The sequence below is a fragment of the Mchenga conophoros genome, linkage group LG14 (genome assembly GCF_057382185.1).
Source record: "Mchenga conophoros isolate Kocher_MC1m ecotype Shallow Benthic linkage group LG14, M_conophoros_male_GT1.1, whole genome shotgun sequence".
NCBI classification, from domain to species: Eukaryota; Metazoa; Chordata; class Actinopteri; order Cichliformes; family Cichlidae; genus Mchenga; species Mchenga conophoros.
Genome location: NC_140539.1, coordinates 2,841,968 through 2,863,757, shown reverse-complemented (window position 1 = coordinate 2,863,757; position 21,790 = coordinate 2,841,968). Strand labels below are relative to the sequence as shown.

The 21,790-nt window shown below is 41.6% G+C and overlaps 1 protein-coding gene across 1 annotated transcript; it reads left to right on the top strand.

Moving 5' to 3' along the window:
- Nucleotides 1-1,668: 1,668 nt before the first annotated feature.
- On the top strand, nucleotides 1,669-19,382 carry LOC146559088 (amyloid protein-binding protein 2). Its single transcript, XM_085244762.1, has 13 exons — nucleotides 1,669-2,082; nucleotides 6,327-6,415; nucleotides 7,598-7,749; nucleotides 11,011-11,134; nucleotides 12,416-12,584; nucleotides 12,674-12,763; nucleotides 12,868-12,935; nucleotides 13,015-13,120; nucleotides 13,206-13,330; nucleotides 13,720-13,805; nucleotides 14,176-14,366; nucleotides 15,131-15,296; nucleotides 15,606-19,382. Exons 1-13 carry the CDS (start codon nucleotides 1,945-1,947, stop codon nucleotides 15,866-15,868), a joined length of 1,767 nt encoding a protein of 588 aa, XP_085100888.1. The 5' UTR covers nucleotides 1,669-1,944; the 3' UTR covers nucleotides 15,869-19,382.
- Nucleotides 19,383-21,790: the final 2,408 nt, after the last annotated feature.

Below are 21,790 nucleotides of genomic sequence, written 5' to 3'. Positions count from 1 at the left end.
TAAATTTGTAGTTTTTCCATTAAAATGAACGCAGTGGAAAGAAACTATACAATTCGGATCGTCTAATTTGGAAGGAACTACTTCCTCTTACGCCTTTCATAGTCATATGCGGAATACGGCTGTATAAATGTGTCGCAGCCCCTGGCGTGCACACTCACAACAATGGCTGAGCGCAAACAGAGTCCTGTGTGGACACGTTGTTGTGGCAACACTACTGACTTCGTCAAACACCTCGGAGTAAATCACATCACAGAATATGATAAGCTTATGTTGAGGCGAGCTGAAGAGGAGGACAGGGACAGGTGCTGCTAGGGCGAGACAGACGTCTCTCGCACAGTCCTTTAGTGCTGCAGGCAGGCAACATGCTCAAATAGCGCACAACGTCAGTTTTTTTTTATTTCTATATGATTATTCTGCATTATTAAGCAATAAAAACAAGTTGTCTGATGTCCTCTAATCATTATGAAGCAATATGGTTATGTTATTATTACAATTACATAATACAATTATATATTGTATTATGAAATGCAATGAAACATTAAGTTTTTGTACAGAGTATCGGATCAGTATCGCCGATACCACCCTGAATTTTACTTGGTATCGGATCGGAAAGGAAATCAGTGGTATCGCACATCACTACTGAACACACCTCAAAGCTTTGTTGACCAAGCAGTGGTGTCTGTCATTACTGCTTGTCCTTCTTCTGCAGTCATCTGACCTCAGCCCAGTTGAATATATATGGGACACTTGGTTAAATTGTATTTACATAGCACCAAATCACAACAACAGTAGCCTCAAGGTGCTTTATATTGTAGGGTCAAGATCCTACAATAGTACAGAGAAAACCCCAACAATCATATGACCCCTTATGAGCAAGCATTTTGGTGACGGTGGGAAGGAAAAACTCCCTTAGAACAGGAAGAAACCTCACGAGGAACCAAGCTTGGGGAGGGGCGGCCATCTGCCGATGACAAGCAGCTGTGGAAGAGAGCCACAGATTAATAATAACAAACAACTGAGGAAACATCTGTGATATTACAAGATGCTTTTTAGGGCTTAGTCTCACCATACTCAGTTACCTTGTTCATATGCACCAGTGGGGTACATGTAAATGCTCCTTTCATTAAAGGTAAAATATTCTGCATATTTTATATAGGTTCAACATTTCACTCAAAAAGTTCTCTTAATTTCACAATAAACGAAATCTAGACTCACATTCACCTGTTGTAACAAAGTTTCGAACCTACCTCAGTGTAGTGCATTTTCATTTCCCCACAGTCAGTACTCCTTATTTCTATTTAGACACATTTTGTAACACATTTCGACATTTTTGGTGCAATGATTGGCTGTCGTTGGAGTTTTTCTAGCCACATTAAATATAAAGGAATTGTAATAAATTTAACACATTGTATACGAAATCAAAGCGCTGGTCAGGTACATTAACATTAAACAAGTAAAGGATTTTTGTCTTCTGTTGCCATTTGTTATGATATGTGTTTGTTATCTGCCAAATAAGGAGCGCGGCTTCTTCACGGAAAGACGAGTGGGTGGTTGGTACATTGCTTAAATGGGCAATCGTCGGTAAATTCATCTTTTTACTTTATGTGAAGTGTGACTTTTTACTTGGAGCCTGTTGGTTCAGCATCGACTGCACAATGACGTCATTGCGTCAGCGCCCGTGAGTGTGAGCGTCGGGACGGGGGCACGGAACTGCTGTAGGGTCGACGAGTAGTCGAAGATGAAAGAGAAGGATGGAAATGAAACAGCGGTTTTTTAAATCGAGACACTGACTTGTCTGCAACAATAATATTCGTAGTGTCAATACGGAGCGAATGTTGCATGAGGACTCGCAGAAGAAGGGCTTCAATAGTGGTAAGGTAGTGAATGTAAGGAGAGTTGAGGAGGGCTGTAGCTTCTGGGGCTTTTTTGGAGAGGGAAAACAACATGGCTGCGGTGGAGCTCGAATGGATCCCAGAAACGCTGTACAACACTGCTATCTCGGCTGTGGTGGACAACTACAGCCGGTCAAGAAGGGACATACGGTCCCTCCCAGAAAATATACAGTTCGACGTCTATTATAAGGTAGGATTTTAGCAGTAAGGAGACTCTCAATGATGTGACAGCTAACATCCTGTGCGAGCTTCTGTGGTCGGCTGCTAACACTGCTTGCTAACGTTAGCGAAATGTCGGTAACGTTAGACTAGCTATCGAAAATTCCTCCTTAGGAATCTGATTTGGCTAACGAACAAGTTATCCAGCCTCGACATTACAGAAAGCTAGTGTGACAGTGTGTGTGTTGAAGCGAATTATTAAACTGCATCGAGACTGTCGCTAATTACCCAAGTATCCATTTAAATGAACTGGTTCCGTGATGTGTGGTGTTTTTAGTGTTGTCATGTCCAGGTCTGACCCACTTTGGCTAAAGTGACGTTAGCCGTTCTCACGTATAAAGCTCCTCGCTTACAACATACGTGTGCTTTTACAAACAATCACCATCAGCTTTCCATAAAGACGGACAGCGATATTAAACCACTGTAACCTCGACAGCGATTCTTTCCTTCTGATACGTGTAGTTGGTTAAGTGTCACACCGAGGTCAGGCGTGACAGACAGAGCAAGGATTTTAAAAACATGAAGGTCGCGAATACAGCATGTTTCACAGTTACTCGATCTTCACCCACCAGATAATTCCAGATGCCCATAAAATGTACACTAGGATCTGATATTTGTTTAATCTACGGGTGCATCTTTAGATGCTTTATTGATGTATACCTGATGTGTAACTCTAATACTTGGACGAAAAAAACCTTTAGTCCACCCAGTCATGGTATGCTAACTATTTAGTAATAATAAAAGTAACACCATATGTTAAAACCAATTGCGTGAGAAGTGTAAAAATCCTTTGAGTGTTCTCTTTGGGGTTAATATTGTAGCCACAAATATGTGCAAATGTGTTTGGAGATTTTGTTTGTAGTTGTATGTCATTTGGATTGAGGTTGTAAATATAAAAAATGTAGTGTAACACCAATCTATCAAACTGAGAGGCCTGTCCAAAGAACTGATTGTGACTGCAATAACAACAACTTGTCATCATTTCCAGCTGTTGAAGAAAAGATTTCAGACTTCTCAGCCATTTCTCTCCCCAACTGCATATTTACAGATTTATTTGCACATTAGTAAATCTAGGTACACTTAAGAATGTAATTACAGCCAAAAACCATTTGCAGATTCCTGTAAACATCACAGTAGGCCTGTAGACAACCGAAGAAAATCCTAGTCAACTGAAAACAGTTTTCAGCCAATCGATTGGATGCAGCGCTCGAGGGAAATCTGCGCATCATTTTTAGATTAACTAAATAGGCCATAGTGCACTGAGTGTATTCAAGCCTCTCAGCTTTATTAGTTCAAGTAAACAAAGTGAACCTAGTTTGTTTTATAAGTATGGCAGACACCAGGTTAGTGTGCTGCTGTCCATATTCATATCTTTTCTGATATTGGAACAAAATCGTCAGTGTAGAAGTATTGTAGAAAAATAGTTACAGGCAAAAATGCCCTTATCTTGGATCGATCTTGATTTTCCTGAGAGATGAGGTTTCACATCCAGCTTGGCGTGGTTGCAGTTAATTTTACTGGCAGGTGTTAACCTGCAAACTGCACTGTGTCGTCCCCCCCCCCCAAAGAAAGAAAAAAATAGAGCTTCATTAAGACAGGGGGCCAATGGAGCTAAGAACTGGGGCAATTTGGTAACTTTGATTCATGTAGTCCTTCTGTTAATGTGCGCCTCTCTGTGTGTCTTAAGACACAGATGGAAAAATAATTAGTTTTACTCCACGTGTCTTAAGGCTAAGTTGGGAAGAAATCGGGCATTGTGGGTTTCTGTGTGTTCTGATGATTTATAGAGCAGTCACTGGAAATTCAAAACACTGCCTACTGACCAATCAGTGTTTAGGAAAATGGTGTCTCTTCCAGGAAGATCCCTTTGGATAGTAAGAGGGTCTGAAGTTTTTTAGTAGTGTCAGTTTGTTTTTCCCTGATGAGCAGTAGTAAGGGGAAATATTCTTTATGAATAAATATTCATATTCTGTGTTCCTTGATTATTATTAGGTTTTATTTTCTCATTGGTTGCAGATAATTTTAACATTAAATTATTCTCTAAAAAAGGCTCCTCTTTGTACTTGTTGACCTTATTATATTCAATTTGCAAGCAGTGGTTTGAATTCCATTTTATTTATTTATTCTGAGCTTTTTTTCTCGCACCAACAACACGACAACAGCTGGAAAACAAACTAAAACGGGGCTTTTGCAGTCTTGCTGACCAAAGTGCTTAAACGTTCAGATAAAGAAATGATATGCTGAGTGTGTTAAACTTACTTTGTGCTGCAGGTTCCAGATGGAGTCTTTCTTGAAAAACAAGGGTCAAGGTGACATAAAACCTTCATTAGACACTGTCAGTGGTTATGGTATAAAAGTTTATTATAAATTTTCTCTTGTCTAACAGTAAGAATTAAACCTTTAAGCTGTCAGTCAGCTCGTCTTCACACTTATGGAAAAGGGGAAGAGAGCATTTTCAATTGTGTTTGTATTGATTCATTAACATTTTAAAATACATGTTTATTGTCCTAGTGGGCACAAACCAAAGCCATTTCAGAAGCAACATTAAACACAGACGCTATCTGAAACGCTGCTGGGCAGTTACTTTAAAACCCATACAGACTTGAATGGGGAGAGAATTCTAAGTTTAGGATAGGATAGGCTTTTATTGTCATTGTACATGTACAACAAAGTTTTGGGTGGTCTGCACCATCTGTGCATTTCAGTGGTCACTGTGACAGAAACCCAGTAAAAAATCTTTGTTTTTCCCTGAAAGTTTTTCTTCTGCTACAAATGCACATAATTTTGTTACTTTCTTACGCTTTCGTTAACATTTTCTCCTTTTATATAATGACTCTGGTGCAAATCCAGCAAAAGCATGAATAAATATTTTCTGTAAATAAACCAAAATGGGTTTTTCCTTAGAGCTCAGATGCCCCAGTTCCCAGGAGAAACACACTGACATGAAGTCTGGGGCATGGACTCGATGTGCTCAGTGCCTCCTAACATGATTAGGAAAGCACAATAACACAAGTGCTGGTTTACCCATTTTGCTGATGTGTTTTTGATACGATATACTGGAGTTTTGCTCAGTGTGCTCAAAGTCTGCTTTGGACTAATTCATGTGAAAATGCTGCCACGAGTTTAAGTCATTACAATAAATTGAAGGTACAGCTGTAACAAAAGTGTCAGTTTTCATCAAACACAAGCTAGCATCTAAAAGCTGAGTGCTGTGGTACTGTTCTGTGTGCACTGTGGAGGTTCCTGTCAGTTTCAGCAGTTTGCTGAAACATAGCACATGGTGAATTCACCAGCACTGACACTGATTTTTACCAGTGTGCCAAATCATCCTGAGGGCAACATGAACATCTGTGGAGTTCATGCTAGAATTTTAAGCACCGTTCTAGACAATTGTCACTGTGTTTTTACACACACTATGAAATGGTGACACATAAATGGCGCACACACCTAATATCATGAAGTTGTCTTGTCCACACTGCACATGTTTTCCTGTTTCTGGTTCCCACTGCCCTCCACAGCTAGGTGACTACTTGTGAGTAGAGCGTTTGACTTAAATTACAAGCACTGAAAGGTTAAAGCTGCACAACCAAAATAACGCCCCAGTACAGCAGTGGCTGCAGTACAAGTTTTCATTAGGTGAGATTTCATGTAAGAACCTTGGAGAGAGACATCTGTGATTAATAGTTTCCGTCACAAACACCACTATGGTGAGCCATTCGTGTCAAGGATTATATGGATTATACTGTCTGTGTCCACAAGTGTACGAGGGTCTATTTAATCTGAGTGGTGTTGATTTTCTTATCAGATGTGATTGTGATGCTCTGTATGGACATTCCAGGCAGACTGCAAGCAGAGTTGGAGGGTGGGGTCCACAGCAGCCCACGTGCATGTCCATAAACAAGCATAATCCTGGCTCAGTATAACAGTTTCCAGCTGCGTGCACTTTGATGACAGGCCAGACATCAGCAATTTTTTTTTTTTTTTTTTTTTGTTTAAGATCCTGTTCAGCAGACAACATTGGTTGCATCACTTAAAGCAGAGTAAAAAATGTTCAGCTTCACTCCTGTAGTTACAGGTTAGACTGTCATTTACCTGCAGCTGAGACATTGGTTCCCCTGCACATTAAGAAATTTGACTTGTACCTATAGAGATGACATCTGTTGTATTGTTACTGAATCTCATTTCTCACTGTGTCTCACTGTGCTGTGCTCTCAGCTCTACCAGCAGGGTCGACTCTGCCAGCTGGGGGGAGAGTTCTGTGAGCTGGAGGTGTTTGCTAAAGTGCTGCGGGCTTCAGACAAAAGGTAAGAACATAATGGGGCCAAACTGTGCCCATCACTCTCCTAAAGTAGTTTTCACACTTCCACTGCAGTCCTGAGCAGGTTCAGCAGAGTCTGAGATTAACCATAAACTGCAAGTTGATTACCTTTGAGATCAGTTAACTCCGAGTACGTTCACCTTGAGTTTAGTGTGTGCGAGTAGGGAAAGAAAGCCACCTTCAATGGAGCTTTGATAGCACAATTCACCATGGCAACACGTTAAATGAAAAGCAGAACTTCTATCTTAATCCAGTAAAACGAGGAATATTAATATTCCTAACCTTTGGAGACCCTTTGGCTACTAAACATAGAGGAAGTATACAAGTATATGTCACTGTACACTGGGATGCTAAACTTTAAATTTAGGAGGGTAGAAAAGAGTCATTTTAATGAGCTCTGGCCACTTTGTCATCAGTAAAGATGGTATTTGGAGTTTGGTGAATGCCGGTTTTTTCATCATTCACCAAACTTTCATTTTCATTTGTTCATACTGGAATCCTCTTCTTTTTTTTTTTTCTTCTTTTTTTTCCAACAGTGGATGGAACCAGTTTTTACACTGGAACCAAGCATAGGTTTAGTCGGGTGCCCTTAATGATGTTAAACATGTTTTTAGGTAACCAGAGAAATCTGTTTTTAGCTCTTTTGAAACTCTTGTCCACTCTGTTAAATGTAGTGTTAGGCAGGCTGATAGGTGTGAAACACTAATGATGCTGGAACAGAGAGGAAGGAAGCAATGTCCATCAACCAAAACTCTAATATTGTGATTGCTTCCATCATATAATTTCTAACTAGAGAATTTAAGGTCTTGTTTGTAGATCTTTGAAAACACATTTGGCACCTATCATCGTAGACATCGTTTCATGTGAATCTTCTTTAGACTGAGGAATGCTCATATATGGAAATGAGATCCCTTCTGTATGACGAGGACATCAACTGCGTACACTGACCTGTTGTTCATTTCTTGACGGTCCCTTGTGTGATATTCTTACTGCTAGTTAACTGTGCCAGGTGTTCTGTACAGTAGGGATGGTGCCATGCTGTCTACGGCCATGACTGATAAGAATCTGTTTACGCTAAAAGCTGCTTGTGGACTGGATTTTTTTATTTTTTGTGTTTCCTGCAATTTGACTGTTGACCCGATGTCTCCCTTTGACTTCATCACTGCAGACACCTCCTGCACCACTGTTTCCAGGCCCTTATGGACCACGGTGTGAAAGTGGCCTCAGTTCTGGCAAACTCCTTCAGCCGCCGCTGCTCCTACATCGCCGAGTCTGACGCCCACGTCAAAGAGAAGGCCATCCAGTTTGGCTTTGTGCTGGGTAAATGTCAGGGCTGGGCAGTGGAGGCTTCAGATAAGCACTGTGTGGGATAGAAGTGCAGAGCTGTCCTTATGTTAGGTGGTTGATAACGTACAATATAAACAGCATATAATGTGGGCCATATTAGGGCTGTGCGATATGACCAAAATCTCATATCCCGATATAAGACCTCTATCGTCCCGATAACGATATAAATCACAAAAATGTAACATTTTCTGTAAAGTCTGTGAATCTCGGGCAGGTGAAGTGTTTCCAGCTGTGCGTCATGTAGCTGGAGTCGAGTGTTTTAACCGATGCTGAAACGACACATTTTTAGACATAAGTTGTAACGGCGCCGTTTTCTTTGTGAGTATTTATTACACGGCGTGCTGCGGGGAAAAGCCTGTTCTAACGTTTGAGTCTAAGGTTTATTTTTTAGCACCGGACGGCTCTTTTTTACTTTTCATCTGTAAATAATCTGCTCTTTCACGTGATTCAGTTTATTTTGAAAAGTCTCAACAGGATCTTGAGCTTTATTGTGAAAGGTTTATGTGGAACATAAACAATCGAACACGCGATGGTGTTACCGTGGTTGTTGCTAACGACAACACATAAAAACAGGCGCTTGTCCGTCCGTAGTGTGGTGATATTAAATATAAGAGAAAGAGAGAACTTTAAGAAATTAATACAGCCACTACAGTGACCATCAGAACATGAACAAATATTACCGTAAACAGTTTATTTTGTGACACCACGAAACAAACGAGAGGGTAAAATGAAACGATAGACGTTTTTATATAGTCATCAGATACATATCGTTATATTGAACAGCCCTAGGCCATATGTATTATGATAATACGTTATTATAATAATTGTCATGTAGGGCTGAACGATTATGGAAAATAATCTAATTGCGATTTTTTTTGCCCCAATATTGCGATTGCGATGCGATATGCGATTATTTTTTAAGGTCTTTGTCTTCTGTATTATTAAACAAAGACAAGCAATACATCATATAGTATGGCCAATACTATATTACATTAATTTTAAACTGTTCTTTCCTGGAAGACAGACCTCTGTTATGATGACATGAGGTGATGCATGAATTGATGACTGACATTTTTATTTAACTTCTTCAATCACAACAGTATATTTGAACATACACAATAGTTTATTTTTAGCTTACAAACATCTGAGCATAAAGTGCTGACAAGGAACCCTGGTGTAAACATTAAAATGAAAGTCAGTACAATGTGCAGATTGCAGAAATATACATAAACAAAATCAGTGGCTTTACCACACTCAGTTTTTCGACATCTGTGAACTACTAGACAGTCATTCAATTAAAAAATAATATTAAATAAATAAAACTAATAAATAAAAAATACACACATCTTACTGATCTCTGCAGTCAGTAACATTACACATAAAGTGCAAACATAATAGCAATTGTATAAACACACACACAAACACGCCTTTAAAGTTTAAAGGCGTGAAATTGGACGGTCTAGTTCTGATTAGCGTCACCGCTGTCTCGGTGGAGTTTAATAAACTCGGCCGTCTGCTTCTTGCTATCTAAAATATAACCAGACACTGGTGTAAATTCTCGACTGTCTCATACTTCTGTTTAATAAGTTTTCTGTTTGATGTTTAGTCAGCTGTGTGAAAACCAAGGAGGAACCCACCCGGGGGATTAATAAAGTTTTATTTTATCTAATCTAATAACTTTAATCTCAGCCAAACCGATTTACTCACGAACAAACAAAACACTGAAAAAAGCCCAACAATAACATTTTTAGGTTGTCTAAGTGACTTATATATCACGTTTAACCCGAGCAGCGAAACTCCGCGGTGATCTGAAAATGATGTGCCGGGAGTTGTGCCGTTCTCGGCCGCATCAGTAACCCTCGAGCTCCCGGCTAGCTGTCGAGCTGGTGGGTAGCAGACGCCTCTGAAAACGTCGAAGCACTTTTGCAAATATGGGATATCTTGATAAACCGAGCAGATATTTGATGTTTACACAGCTACTTTCTCGCCTGAAAATATGTTAAAAGTTTATTTTGTGACCCAGAAAGATTAGTATGAGTAATTTTAAAACTTAGTAGCGGCCGCCATTTCTGGAAACTGGAGTTTGGCTGGGCCGCGCTATGAATTCTGGGATATGGTAGTAATTTGGACAGCCTTCGGCGCGTCGCTGTGACGTAATCGGTCCACAAATGCGGCCTCAGGAGGATGCAGCCCATGAATTTGGACATGTCCAGAGTATAATCGCAGCCTTTGCGGTTAGAAAATTGCACTTGATCATGTCGCGATATTATCGCAAATGCGATATATCGTTCAGCCCTATTGTCATGTCATTGAGAGAATTTAATATTTGAGCAGAGTTCTAGCTCCCATAGATCTCTGAAACATTAGTCAGTGAATTCCAGATACTCCCCATCTTAACTCATTATGTGTATAAAGCACACCTGTCTGCAGAATCAGTTTCTTTCCAGTTTCTCCACCAAAGAACAAAAGTCTTCCCACATGACATTAACCCAAAACATACCAACAAGGTAACAAAGGAGAGGATAAGAAGAAGCTTGGCATTCCTATATGAAATTTGTGGAGTGAGCCGAAGCCTCAAGTTGCTAAGCAACAGCCAGGTTTTAGAGTTTCTGTAAAGAGCAATGGGCCAAAATCCCTACAAGAAACATCTTACTGCTGTGCTTCCCAACAAGGGTTTCTCCACCAAAATACTAAATATTTATTTCACTTAGAAACTGATTTGCATGTCATTAACTTTTACATAATGTGTGTTTCTGGATTTTGGGTTGATATTCTCTGTGCCTTAAAACTTTAGAGCAGGGGTGTCAAACTCAAATACAGAGTGGGCCAAAATTCAAAATGGAACAAAGTTGCAGGCTAACATTAATATTTATTGAAAAAAAAATCTTCCTCCAGATGTAAGAATGAATCTTTTCTTATGGACTCAAATAGGTTTTGCTGGAAAACTGAATATGGAACAAGCAAAGTATTAGTATTATACAGCTAATATATATATTAGCTGTATAATACCAGTAGGCCAGCTCTAATAATAATTTGGTATGGCTTCGCAGGCCAAATGTAATTAGGCTGCGGGCCAAATTTGGCCCACGGGCCAGAGTTTGACACCTATGCTCTAGAGATTTCTTTCTAAGTGACCAAACTTCCAGTCAAAGTTTGGTTTTCTTAAGACCCTTGTGCTATGACCAGCAGACACCATAGTTGTTAGGCAGATGACTGTCATGTTTCTGTTTGTAGGTGGCTTCTTGTCTGATGCGGGCTGGTATGGAGATGCAGAGAAAGTGTTTCTGTCGTGCCTGCAGCTGTGCACGCTCCACAGTGAGGTCCTCCACTGCTACCGGGCTGTGGAATGCTGTGTCAGGTCAGTGTCAAAGAGCTGCTTTTATTCACCAGGGAACTCTGTGTCCTATAGTTACAATACCATAATTGTTAGATGTGCCAGATATGATGTTACACAACATGTGTTTTCTCCCAGAACACTTAGGCGTCTGACAGCACAGCTTGAAATGTTAGTTGTGAATAAAAGCCACTGAGTGATTCATATGAAGAGCTGTTAAACAGTCTGTCTTTACATTTTTTTGATTCTTATCAGATGAAAACGGATAAAACACAGAAACTGTATCTCATCACAGACGGTTAAGCTTTCCTTCTGAGTGGAAGTAGCAGCTATCTGTCATGGAGTAACAACACTGTAACTGTTATAAACTAAAACAGCAAGATTGTTAGAAGTACCATGGGCCCATATTTAAGGCCTTGTATATAAATGAATCCTAGCAGATGGTATTAATGAATAAACTGAACACTGTAGAGCTAAGAAAAAGCTGCAAAAATGTTTGATCCAGATGTTTCTGTAGCATATTTGGTCCTGACGGGTGTGTTGACCGGGCACAAACATGTAAGCTGTGGTACAGTTTTATATGAGCTCTGCTGTCTCTGTAGTGTGTAACCGAGTGGGTGTGATGGGTTGTCCGTGATGGAGAGCAGTTTGTTCAGTGACCGCCTGTCCCTTGCTGCCCAATGACGATTCCAGATTAGTTTGTTGATCCTGCTACATGTCTACCAGCATCCCGAGAAACTAGAGACTGTTCATCCGCCTGTTGTACACAGCATCACTGTTGGGTTCTCCAGTTTAGTGTCCAGTCATTTAAGTGAACTATGGAAGTCAGCAACCATCTCTTTGTCCTGGGGACGTTCAGGAAGGGGAGATTTTTGTTGGACCATCCCACAAAACGTCTCACCAGTACCTGTACTCTGACTCCTGCCCACCCAACCACTGCAGTGTCGTTAGAGAGCATCTGCATGTGGCTCGATTCCCTGTTACACTGGAAATCTATAGTGTAGAAAATCAACAGGACTGTCCTGTGTGGTGCCCCAGTAGCACTAACACCACATTAAAGATGGGCTTCACCATCCATACAAACTGAGGAATCCAGGAGACGGTAGCAGTGGTGACAGCCAGCCTGAGCTTCTCTCATACATGCACACACACATGTTGCAAATTGCGGAAAACTGAATCCAGTTATTTTCAGGGAAACCAGTGCAGCAGTTTCCTTCCACAGCTTTTGTTGTTTTTAAATTGACAGTTATGCAGTAATACAGCAGATAAGACTGAGACTGAAGCGTCCCTGTCTTCTCTCTTCAGGCTGCTTCATGTCCGTAATGGAAACTGCAAGTACCACCTTGGGGAGGAGACCTTCAAGCTTGCTCAGTCTTACATGGACAAACTAGCCAAACATGGCCACCAGGCCAACAAGGCAGCGCTGTACGGCGAGCTCTGTGCCTTGCTCTTTGCCAAAAGCCACTATGACGAGGTGTGTAGGTTTGACCACTGAGGTGCTTTACAGTTTTGATACTGAGACAACTGAAAGTCCTTTCTGTCTGCAATGACCTTGTCTCTCAGGCGTACAGGTGGTGTATAGAGGCTATGAAGGAAATTACTCCAGGGCTGCCTGTCAAAGTAGTGGTTGATGTCCTTCGCCAGGCCTCCAAGGTAACACTCACACATGTATTTATCGCTCAGATCAGTCTTTGTCTGAATTTTTACACTAGTCTTCCAGACACATGTGTAAACTGTGGATTGTCTCTTCCCTGCAGGCCTGCGTGGTGAAAAGAGAGTTCAGAAAAGCAGAGCAGCTGATCAAACATGCAGTGTTTCTAGCAAGGTAACCCGCTGGGTGTAATGAAGACTCGACAGGGTACTTTCTAACATCGCAGTTTCTGACTGAAAATATTGTCTTACAGAGAACATTTTGGACACAAGCATCCCAAGTACTCCGACACGCTGCTAGATTATGGATTTTACTTATTAAATGTGGACAACATATGCCAATCGGTTGCTATTTACCAGGTACGTAGAGCGATGTGCTACAGGAGTATGCTCTTGTTTTCAGTGATGTTATTTAATTCAATCTTGTCTGATGTACAAATCCCAGACAGCGCTGGATATCCGACAATCGGTCTTTGGGGGGAAGAACATCCATGTTGCCACAGCCCATGAAGACCTAGCCTACTCCTCATATGTGCACCAGTACAGCTCTGGGAAATTTGACAATGCTCTGTGAGTGCATCTTCTAAACTCGGCTAATTACATTCCTCATGAGCTGCCTTGTAAATGTAGTCCAACACCCAAAGTCAGACTCTGGTATTTGGGTAATGTGTATGCAGCTGCACATATCAAATGTTTAACTGTACACACGGGCAGACGTAAAGATGACTGGAGATGCCTGTTGTTTGTGTAATTAATCATGTGATGCTCCTCGTGTATACAAAGGCTGTGAGTCAGCATTGCCTAATGGTGAGACCTTTGATCCACTTTTGGACCGTATGAGCTGCAAAACAACTTTGTTCAATGGAAACACTTGATATTCTTGGAAGTGTTTGTCCCCAATATGTAGAGTTTCCAGCCAAGTCTGAGTTACACGACTGAGTGCTGTGTTTGTCCCTCAGATTCCATGCAGAACGTGCCATAGACATCATAACTCACATTCTGCCTGAGGACCATCTTCTGCTGGCCTCCTCTAAGAGAGTCAAAGGTAAGGCAGGCAAAGTGGAGAGTAGTATTATGCTCGTGTGTGTGACTGGCTGCTTGTAATAAAGTACCTTGAAAGAACAATTTAAAACTGGTTCTTTGCTAAGTTGTCTATTCGTAGGTCAAACTTTTGTGGTTTGACAGATTAAAAAAACATTCAGCAAGTGAGTGAAAAAGCAGCCGATGTCCAAACAAACAGTTTGAAAGAGCTTCAGGACGCCTGGAGAATTATTGATTAAGACCAGTTTACATGAATCCTTTAAAACATAAGAAGTTAGGGATAGCTCAAGACTTTTGCACAGTGCTGTATCTGTTTGAAGCTGTGCATTATGTCTTATAGACTCTATCCGCGTTTGCTTGTTTTTCCCCAACAGCCCTGATTCTGGAAGAAATTGCCATCGACTGTCACAATAAAGAGACAGAAGAGCGCCTCCTGCAGGAGGCTCACGACCTGCACCTCTCCTCGCTGCAGCTGGCCAAGAAGGCTTTCGGAGAGTTCAACGTACAGACAGCCAAACACTATGGCAACCTCGGACGACTCTACCAGTCCATGAGGAAGTTTAAGGTGAGGAGGACATGTGTGGTTTGTAATATTTGACACAATAATTAAAATTAAGGGGCATAAACCATCCCAGCGTGTGCCAGTTGTGCTGCCTTGTGATAAAAATAATCTCAGTGTAAGAAAAGGTCAACGGCAGAGAACAGCTATTCCACATTCACCTCATCTTGATTAAGAGATGAGTGTTTGTGTGAGAGTGAGTCACATTGTGCTTTTACAAGCACAAACCACTGTTTGTGGGAGACTGAATGGTTTTTGCTATTTAAAGCCAGAAATGATGAGATGTGAAATATTGTCATTGCAGTTGGCTGGGATTACACAAATATCAGAGTGGTGCACATTTATAAAGAGTGTGCACCAGTCTTAGATGCTGTCTTTGGCCTATAAAAAGCCAGAGTGGAGGTTAAAAGTAATCCTGCAGAAGTTCTAGTCTGCAGCTGAAATGACTTTGGGCAAGTATCTAATATCCTGCTGTTAATGAGAGACTGACTTGGGACTACACGTTATTCCTTTTAGTCCATTGGAAATGGACTGGAAAACAATTTAAGTGTGAAAGGCCATAACTTGCTTTCAGAGTGTAATGTGACAACTTTACTTTGACCCAGTTACAACACTTACAGGCACTGAACCACTTTTTGTTTTCAGTGGAAACGTAGCTGGATGTTTGATTTATGGGAAAGGCCATGGAAACCAAATAAATATTGCCTTTGAGTTTTGTCTTTGTTTGTGATTCATATCTCTTTGTCTTGCACACGTATTTGTGTAACCAGGAGGCAGAGGAGATGCACATCAAAGCCATCCAGATTAAGGAGCAGCTACTGGGCCACGAAGACTATGAGGTGGCTCTGTCTGTGGGTCACCTGGCCTCCCTCTACAACTATGACATGAACCAGTACGAGGATGCAGAGAGGCTCTATCTGCGCTCCATCGCTATCGGTCAGTAAGAGCAGAACAAGTTCACGTCCATGTTTTTTAGTGTCACAGTAAATGAGGCCCAAGGCCTGGGTCCTGATGTTGCTTCGTCACAGAACATGTTGTACTGAGATGCATCATACTCAACCTACTTCTCAGTTAATTGCCAAGTTTTGCTGTTATTGTTATGTAATCATTTATGTAGAGCTGACATTAATCAGTCCAACACCTGACGTTACTTCGCTACAATGGAAGAGGGTAACATTATCAAAAACGGGGCTCGAGTCAGAGAGACTGAATGAAACATGGTCTGTGATGTTTCTGTCTTCACAGGTAAAAAGCTGTTTGGCGAGGGTTACAGTGGGCTGGAGTACGACTACCGAGGCCTGATCAAACTCTACAACTCAGTGGGAAACTACGAGAAGGTGTTTGAATACCACAACGTACTGTCCAACTGGAACCGGCTGAGGGACCGGCAGTTTGCAGTGGCGGATGCCCTGGAGGACGTCAACACTACACCCCAGCAGACCCAGGAGGTGGTACAAGCTTTCCTATTGGCCCAGAGCCTAGGCCCCACCCGCCCCTGTCTCGGCTGATTGGTTGACCGAAGGAGAAGAGAGGAGGGAAAAGAGACAAGTGGGTGGGTTTTAGCCTGGTGTGGACATGATTTGAGCCCAAAATGTGATGCTTCAGTTTCACACGGATTAGTAACACAGCAAATTCAAACATCACTGGCAGCTTGGTTGACTTTGTATGCTGCCAGTACACACACACAGACATACACACGTTTTCATGGAATAAAAAAAATAAATAGAGAAGACACTTATCAAACCTCATCAACACACTCTCACCATCAAGATGCAGTCACTGCGTTTCTCCAACAGAAAGAGGACACATGCCCGAGACTGGGGACTCGAAAAGAAACGTCAGACGTCCTATAAGGATGACGCACGACCTCCTCGCCTCTCATCTCACTCGCCTTTTTCTTCCTGGACAGCAGTTTTGCTTTTGTACCGTACCAGTGTAGCTCAGATCTCCGGGAGCGAACCCGTGTTCTCAAGAGCTGCACGACAGCATCTGTGGAATACCTGCACATCCATCAGCATCACTTGGCAGATCACAGCTGGAAATAGTTGGATATTTTTGACACTTGTACAGTTAAAGAAAATACAGATTGTACTCTTGAGTTTTATTTGAAGGCTTTTTGTTGTTGTTTTTTTCTTTGCAATTAACTGAACGCGAACCCTCAAAGTTGCGTGGAGGAGAATGTGATAACACCAGGTGTGGTTTTTACACACAACAGGTTTTCACAGGTCTTTTTTTCCAGCTTAGTACTGACATAGCATCATTAAAATGCCAATAATTTATATGCAAACATATGTTTATGTAGCCCTTTGTTTAAGTTTTCTTACTGAATGAGAAATGGCTCAACACTATGATAACAAGGGACACGGATGGGAGGGCAAAGAGGAAGCTGCTACATGTGCAAAGGCTCCGCAGCCTCGCTTTGTTCATCTTGAGGCTGTATGTGTGAGTGAGTGAGTGGAACACAACTCTCGGTGCCCAAGTGCTCCACCGATGACTACCAGCCTTACACCAGCTTGCAGTTATCTGTCTGTAGACGGACCCATATTTTGAAGTGCTAAATAAACTATTATATCCTTAACGGCGCTACAGTGGGGACCAATATTGTGTGCTTGTGTGCGTGTTTGCATAGCAGCCTGATTATTGTGCATGTGGCCTCTCTGCTTCACACCCTCCTGTCAGAAAATCCCATTAAAGTTCCTGATATGTTTTTCTGTTACTGGCCCATCGTTCAGAGTCTCGCTGTCCAGAATCTCATCTGTTGCTTTATTTAAAAGCTCAGCTTCGGCTGGTTTTCAGTTTTACTCGACATCTTAGCTCTATAACAGGGGTGGGGGAACTCCAGGCCTCAAGGACTGGCGTCCTGCAGGTTTTACATGTGCTTGATCCAACACAGCTGGTTTAAATGGCTAAATTAAAAAGGTTTCCAGAGGCCTGACAATGAACTAATCATTGGATTCAGGTGTGTTGACCCAGGGTCATATCTAAAGCCTGCAGGACACCAGCTCTACAGCTGCCATGTTGGTATTTTAAAGCTAACTTAGGCTCTCTAGTGGACAAAGTATGCAACGGCCATTACATACTTTGTGCCGAAAGGGCTTTAAAGGAACATGTTCTTATTTTTAGACTGTAATATTGTATCTTTTCATTATTCTCAGTTCTAAATAATCCTTATTGACCTTATCCTGAGCCTTGGGGCAGCCACTCAAGTCAGTGTCTATCTGAAAACAGCTCTTTTAGTGCCTCTGTCTCTCTTAAAGCCAGCTCTCTTCTGCCTGTCACACACAAATAGTTTGAACAGCAGGTGTGTAGCCAGAGCTGTGTGCGTGACTTAACCATGTTAATGGGTTTGGCTCACTGACATGAGAAAACAGAACATTTGAACACCTAGTTGGTCCATTTGAAACCTGTTTGGATTTTGTTCTGTATATTTGGAGTAAGCTACAGTGCTGCGACAAAGTATTTGCCTCCTGATTTCTTCATTTCATGCATGTTTGTCACACTGCAGTGATTAAGATCATCAGACAACATTTAAAATGAGATAACATACGTTTTTCATTGATTTGTGATTTTTGGTGAGGGACAAAAGAACCTACCTGGCCCTGTTTGAAAAAGGAAAAAAACAAAAACAGCTTTTCATAAAAAGAACATCACAGTAAGAGCATGTGGAGGGAGTGGGAGTGGAAGTGGGCTGCTTGGATGATTAAGGATCTGGATGGAAAAAGGAGTTCTGCTCTCGACGTACAGCTCGAGCGTGCTCGGGTTACGCAGCAGAACAACACAATCCCAAATATACCAGCAAGTCCATGACCTTAACAGGTTGTTCATGGCCAACACCCCACCAGTGCTCCTCCATACTCGACCAGTTTTTAGACTTTAGGCCAGGTAGGTTTGGATAACTTTTTACCCTTAATCCTAATTTTGAGCTTATTCTGGTTATGTCTGTGTAACATTAACAGTTGTATGATGACCTGAAAGTGAGACAAAAATGCAAAAAACAATGTGTATATCAAGAACGGGGCAAGCTCTTGTTCACAGCACTGTTTATGTACCTGTGATCCTGTAAAGCCTTCCACTGCAGATGCTTTCAGTCTAATATTTAGTCCACAGTTTGGGAATCACCAGCTTCTCTGGATGGGATTTTTTCGTTAGTGCAATTCTAACATTACACATGGACCCTTGTTTCACTAAAGCAGTCTGTCAATATAAGAGGTGAAGGAGAAATGAGCGCTTAAAGAGACGCTGCGTAACAGTGGCGTGAAGAAAGGCATGGACGCATGCTGTAGCAGATGAAGGATGAGATTTTGCACAGTCGAGGCTGAACACAGGCTGTGGAGATTCTGTGCAACGTTACTGAGAATGTGATGCCATGGATGAATAGTCCGCTGTTAATTTAGTATTTAGTTTGTTTTGAAAAGAACGAATGAAGAAAACGAGCTTTGCCTTGCTGTTGCTTCAGTGCTGTCAATGTCTCCCTCTGTAACAGTGATGTGAGGGGCTGTAGCTGAGGAGGAGGTCCAGCTCTCAGCTAAACACTCAGTGCTTTGGCTTAAATAGACCCCCCACCCCTCCACCTCTGAGTAGATTTCTTATCTACAGACTTTACTTGTAAACAGGTGCATACAAAGAGAAGGATCATGAATATTTCTTTGTCTTAAAAAGTGAATCATGGAGAAACTTTGCATGATTTGACGTGTGTGCTGTGAGGGCTACGTCTGCATCTTCTCCAGAGGATTACAAAACAGGTCTCGGCAGCAGTTTCTAATCCAGCTTCGGCTGAGGTGCAAGTTCCTTTTTCCTGCTTGGCCAAGATGATCTGCTGATGTCTGAAAGGGAATAGTGTAGTTCAAGTGGTGGTGTCGGGGGTGGGGGGCGCAGGACAAAGTTCAAATTGAAGCTGCGATGTCTCCAACAGCCCGCTTCTCTCTTCAGAGTTCAAAGGAGACGTGTGGGATGTGTTCACTGTTGTCCTGTTACTGCTTCACTGTTAGCTTCAAAAACATTAAAACATCGTTGACCATCACAGTTTCCCTCTTTGCTGTCCGTCAGCTGTACACATCTGGACTTCACCATCCCAGCAAACAACAGGACACTTTTACACTGAGGAGATGAAATATTCAGTTTATTTGATTTCAGTCCTTCAAGTTTTCTTCCTTTAAATCTGGCTTTAAGTATAGGTGAGTTATAGTGCATAATACAGCGAGTGGAAAGGAACTTCAGACTTTACTTGGAAATTGTCATTTTTGGCAATTGCCACTACATTTCACTGTGAAACTTTTACTCCTTTTATAGACTAGCCTTACAGCTTCCATCACTGACATTTTACACACAAGACAGATTTTAAAGGGTTAGGATTGCTGCTATACAAATCATAATCTTTTTTTTTTTACATATATTTGATCGTGCTGGAATTAAAAGTACACCCTGCAGAGCACATAAAAGAGGCAAACGAGGTAAAGTGTGCATAGTAGCAGGCACAGGCGGACGATCTTCCTGCGAGCATGCAGAGGTGGGATGCCCAGGATTTGTAAAGTGTTCACTCTGCAAAGTGCTTCTATTGCCGGGCATAAATGAGGGTCGTTAGATCAGGTAGCGAGGCAGCAGAGAAAGCCACAAGGTGTCTTTGGATCAAGAAGGCAGATCTGTTGACGACTGCGGCTGTGAGTCTGATTAATCCAGGTGAGAGAGGGTGTCTGATGTTGAGAGGTTTAAAACCTGTGATGACCTCATGTTACATCACTGATGATGCATCCCAGCACACTAGTCTGTCATGCAGACCTCAACCAGGCACCGCTCATCACCCGAACACCACCATCACTACAGCGAAGCACGGTGGGGGCAGGATTACACTGTAGGGATGTTCCCTCTAATTTTTCATGTGTCTGAGCGAACACACAAACTCCCTGAGTGGTCTCTTGGACCACTGTGAGCAACAGCAGACGTGTGCACTGTGGTCACGCCAGCATCCAATCCACCCAGGTTACATGGTTTATTAAAGTAATCAAATTACAGCATTTATGTTAGACTACTTTTAATTAACTGCTTTAGCCCACTTACAATGATTTTTTTTTTTTTTTAAAGAAATCTTGTTCATGACCTGTGCAGCATGTTAAAACTATTGGAAGTAAAAATAACTTAAACTCCAATTTTGAAAACACAACTTTCTAAAAAAGAAATTTATGAAGCTCTGACTCATATCATGAGTATGAGTCTGTGGTCTGGGAGAGAGTCTGTAACTCTGTCTGCAAAATACAGTAAATAATGACCAATGCTGGGCAGTTAATTATATAGTTACTTCTTCAAAAAGGTAACTGAGTTATGCAAACAACAACATTTTTTGCAGCTGTTTACCTAAAAATGCAGCCAAGGCGTTTTTTTTTTAAATAAACATTTCAAGCTATTTACAGAACACAAATTATTTGTGCCGCTCCAAAAAATAATTCCTGTCCACTATGAGATGAAGGAGAACAACAGCCTGATACCTGCAGGCCTGACAGCAGCAGACGTATCACTGCTGTAACACCTGTAACATTCAGCAGTCGCCTCATTGTTCTGACACACAACAACACTATTGACTACACTACACACTAACTACACACTGACTACACACTGACTACACACTAACTACACACTAACTACACACTGACTACACACTAACTACACACTAACTACACACTGACTACACACTAACTACACACTAACTACACACTAACTACACACTGACTACACACTAACTACACACTAACTACACACTGACTACACACTGACTACACACTCACTACACACTAACTGCACACTAACTACACACTAACTGCACACTAACTACACACTAACTACACACTGACTACACACTAACTACACACTAACTGCACACTAACTGCACACTAACTACACACTGACTACACACTAACTACACACTAACTACACACTGACTACACACTAACTGCACACTAACTACACACTAACTACACACTAACTGCACACTAACTACACACTAACTGCACACTAACTGCACACTAACTACACACTAACTACACACTGACTACACACTAACTACACACTAACTACACACTGACTACACACTAACTACACACTAACTGCACACTAACTACACACTAACTACACACTAACTGCACACTAACTGCACACTAACTACACACTAACTGCACACTAACTGCACACTAACTACACACTAACTGCACACTGACTACACACTAACTACACACTAACTGCACACTAACTGCACACTAACTACACACTAACTGCACACTGACTACACACTAACTACACACTAACTGCACACTGACTACACACTAACTACACACTAACTGCACACTAACTACACACTAACTACACACTCACTACACACTAACTACACACTAACTGCACACTAACTACACACTAACTACACACTAACTGCACACTAACTGCAC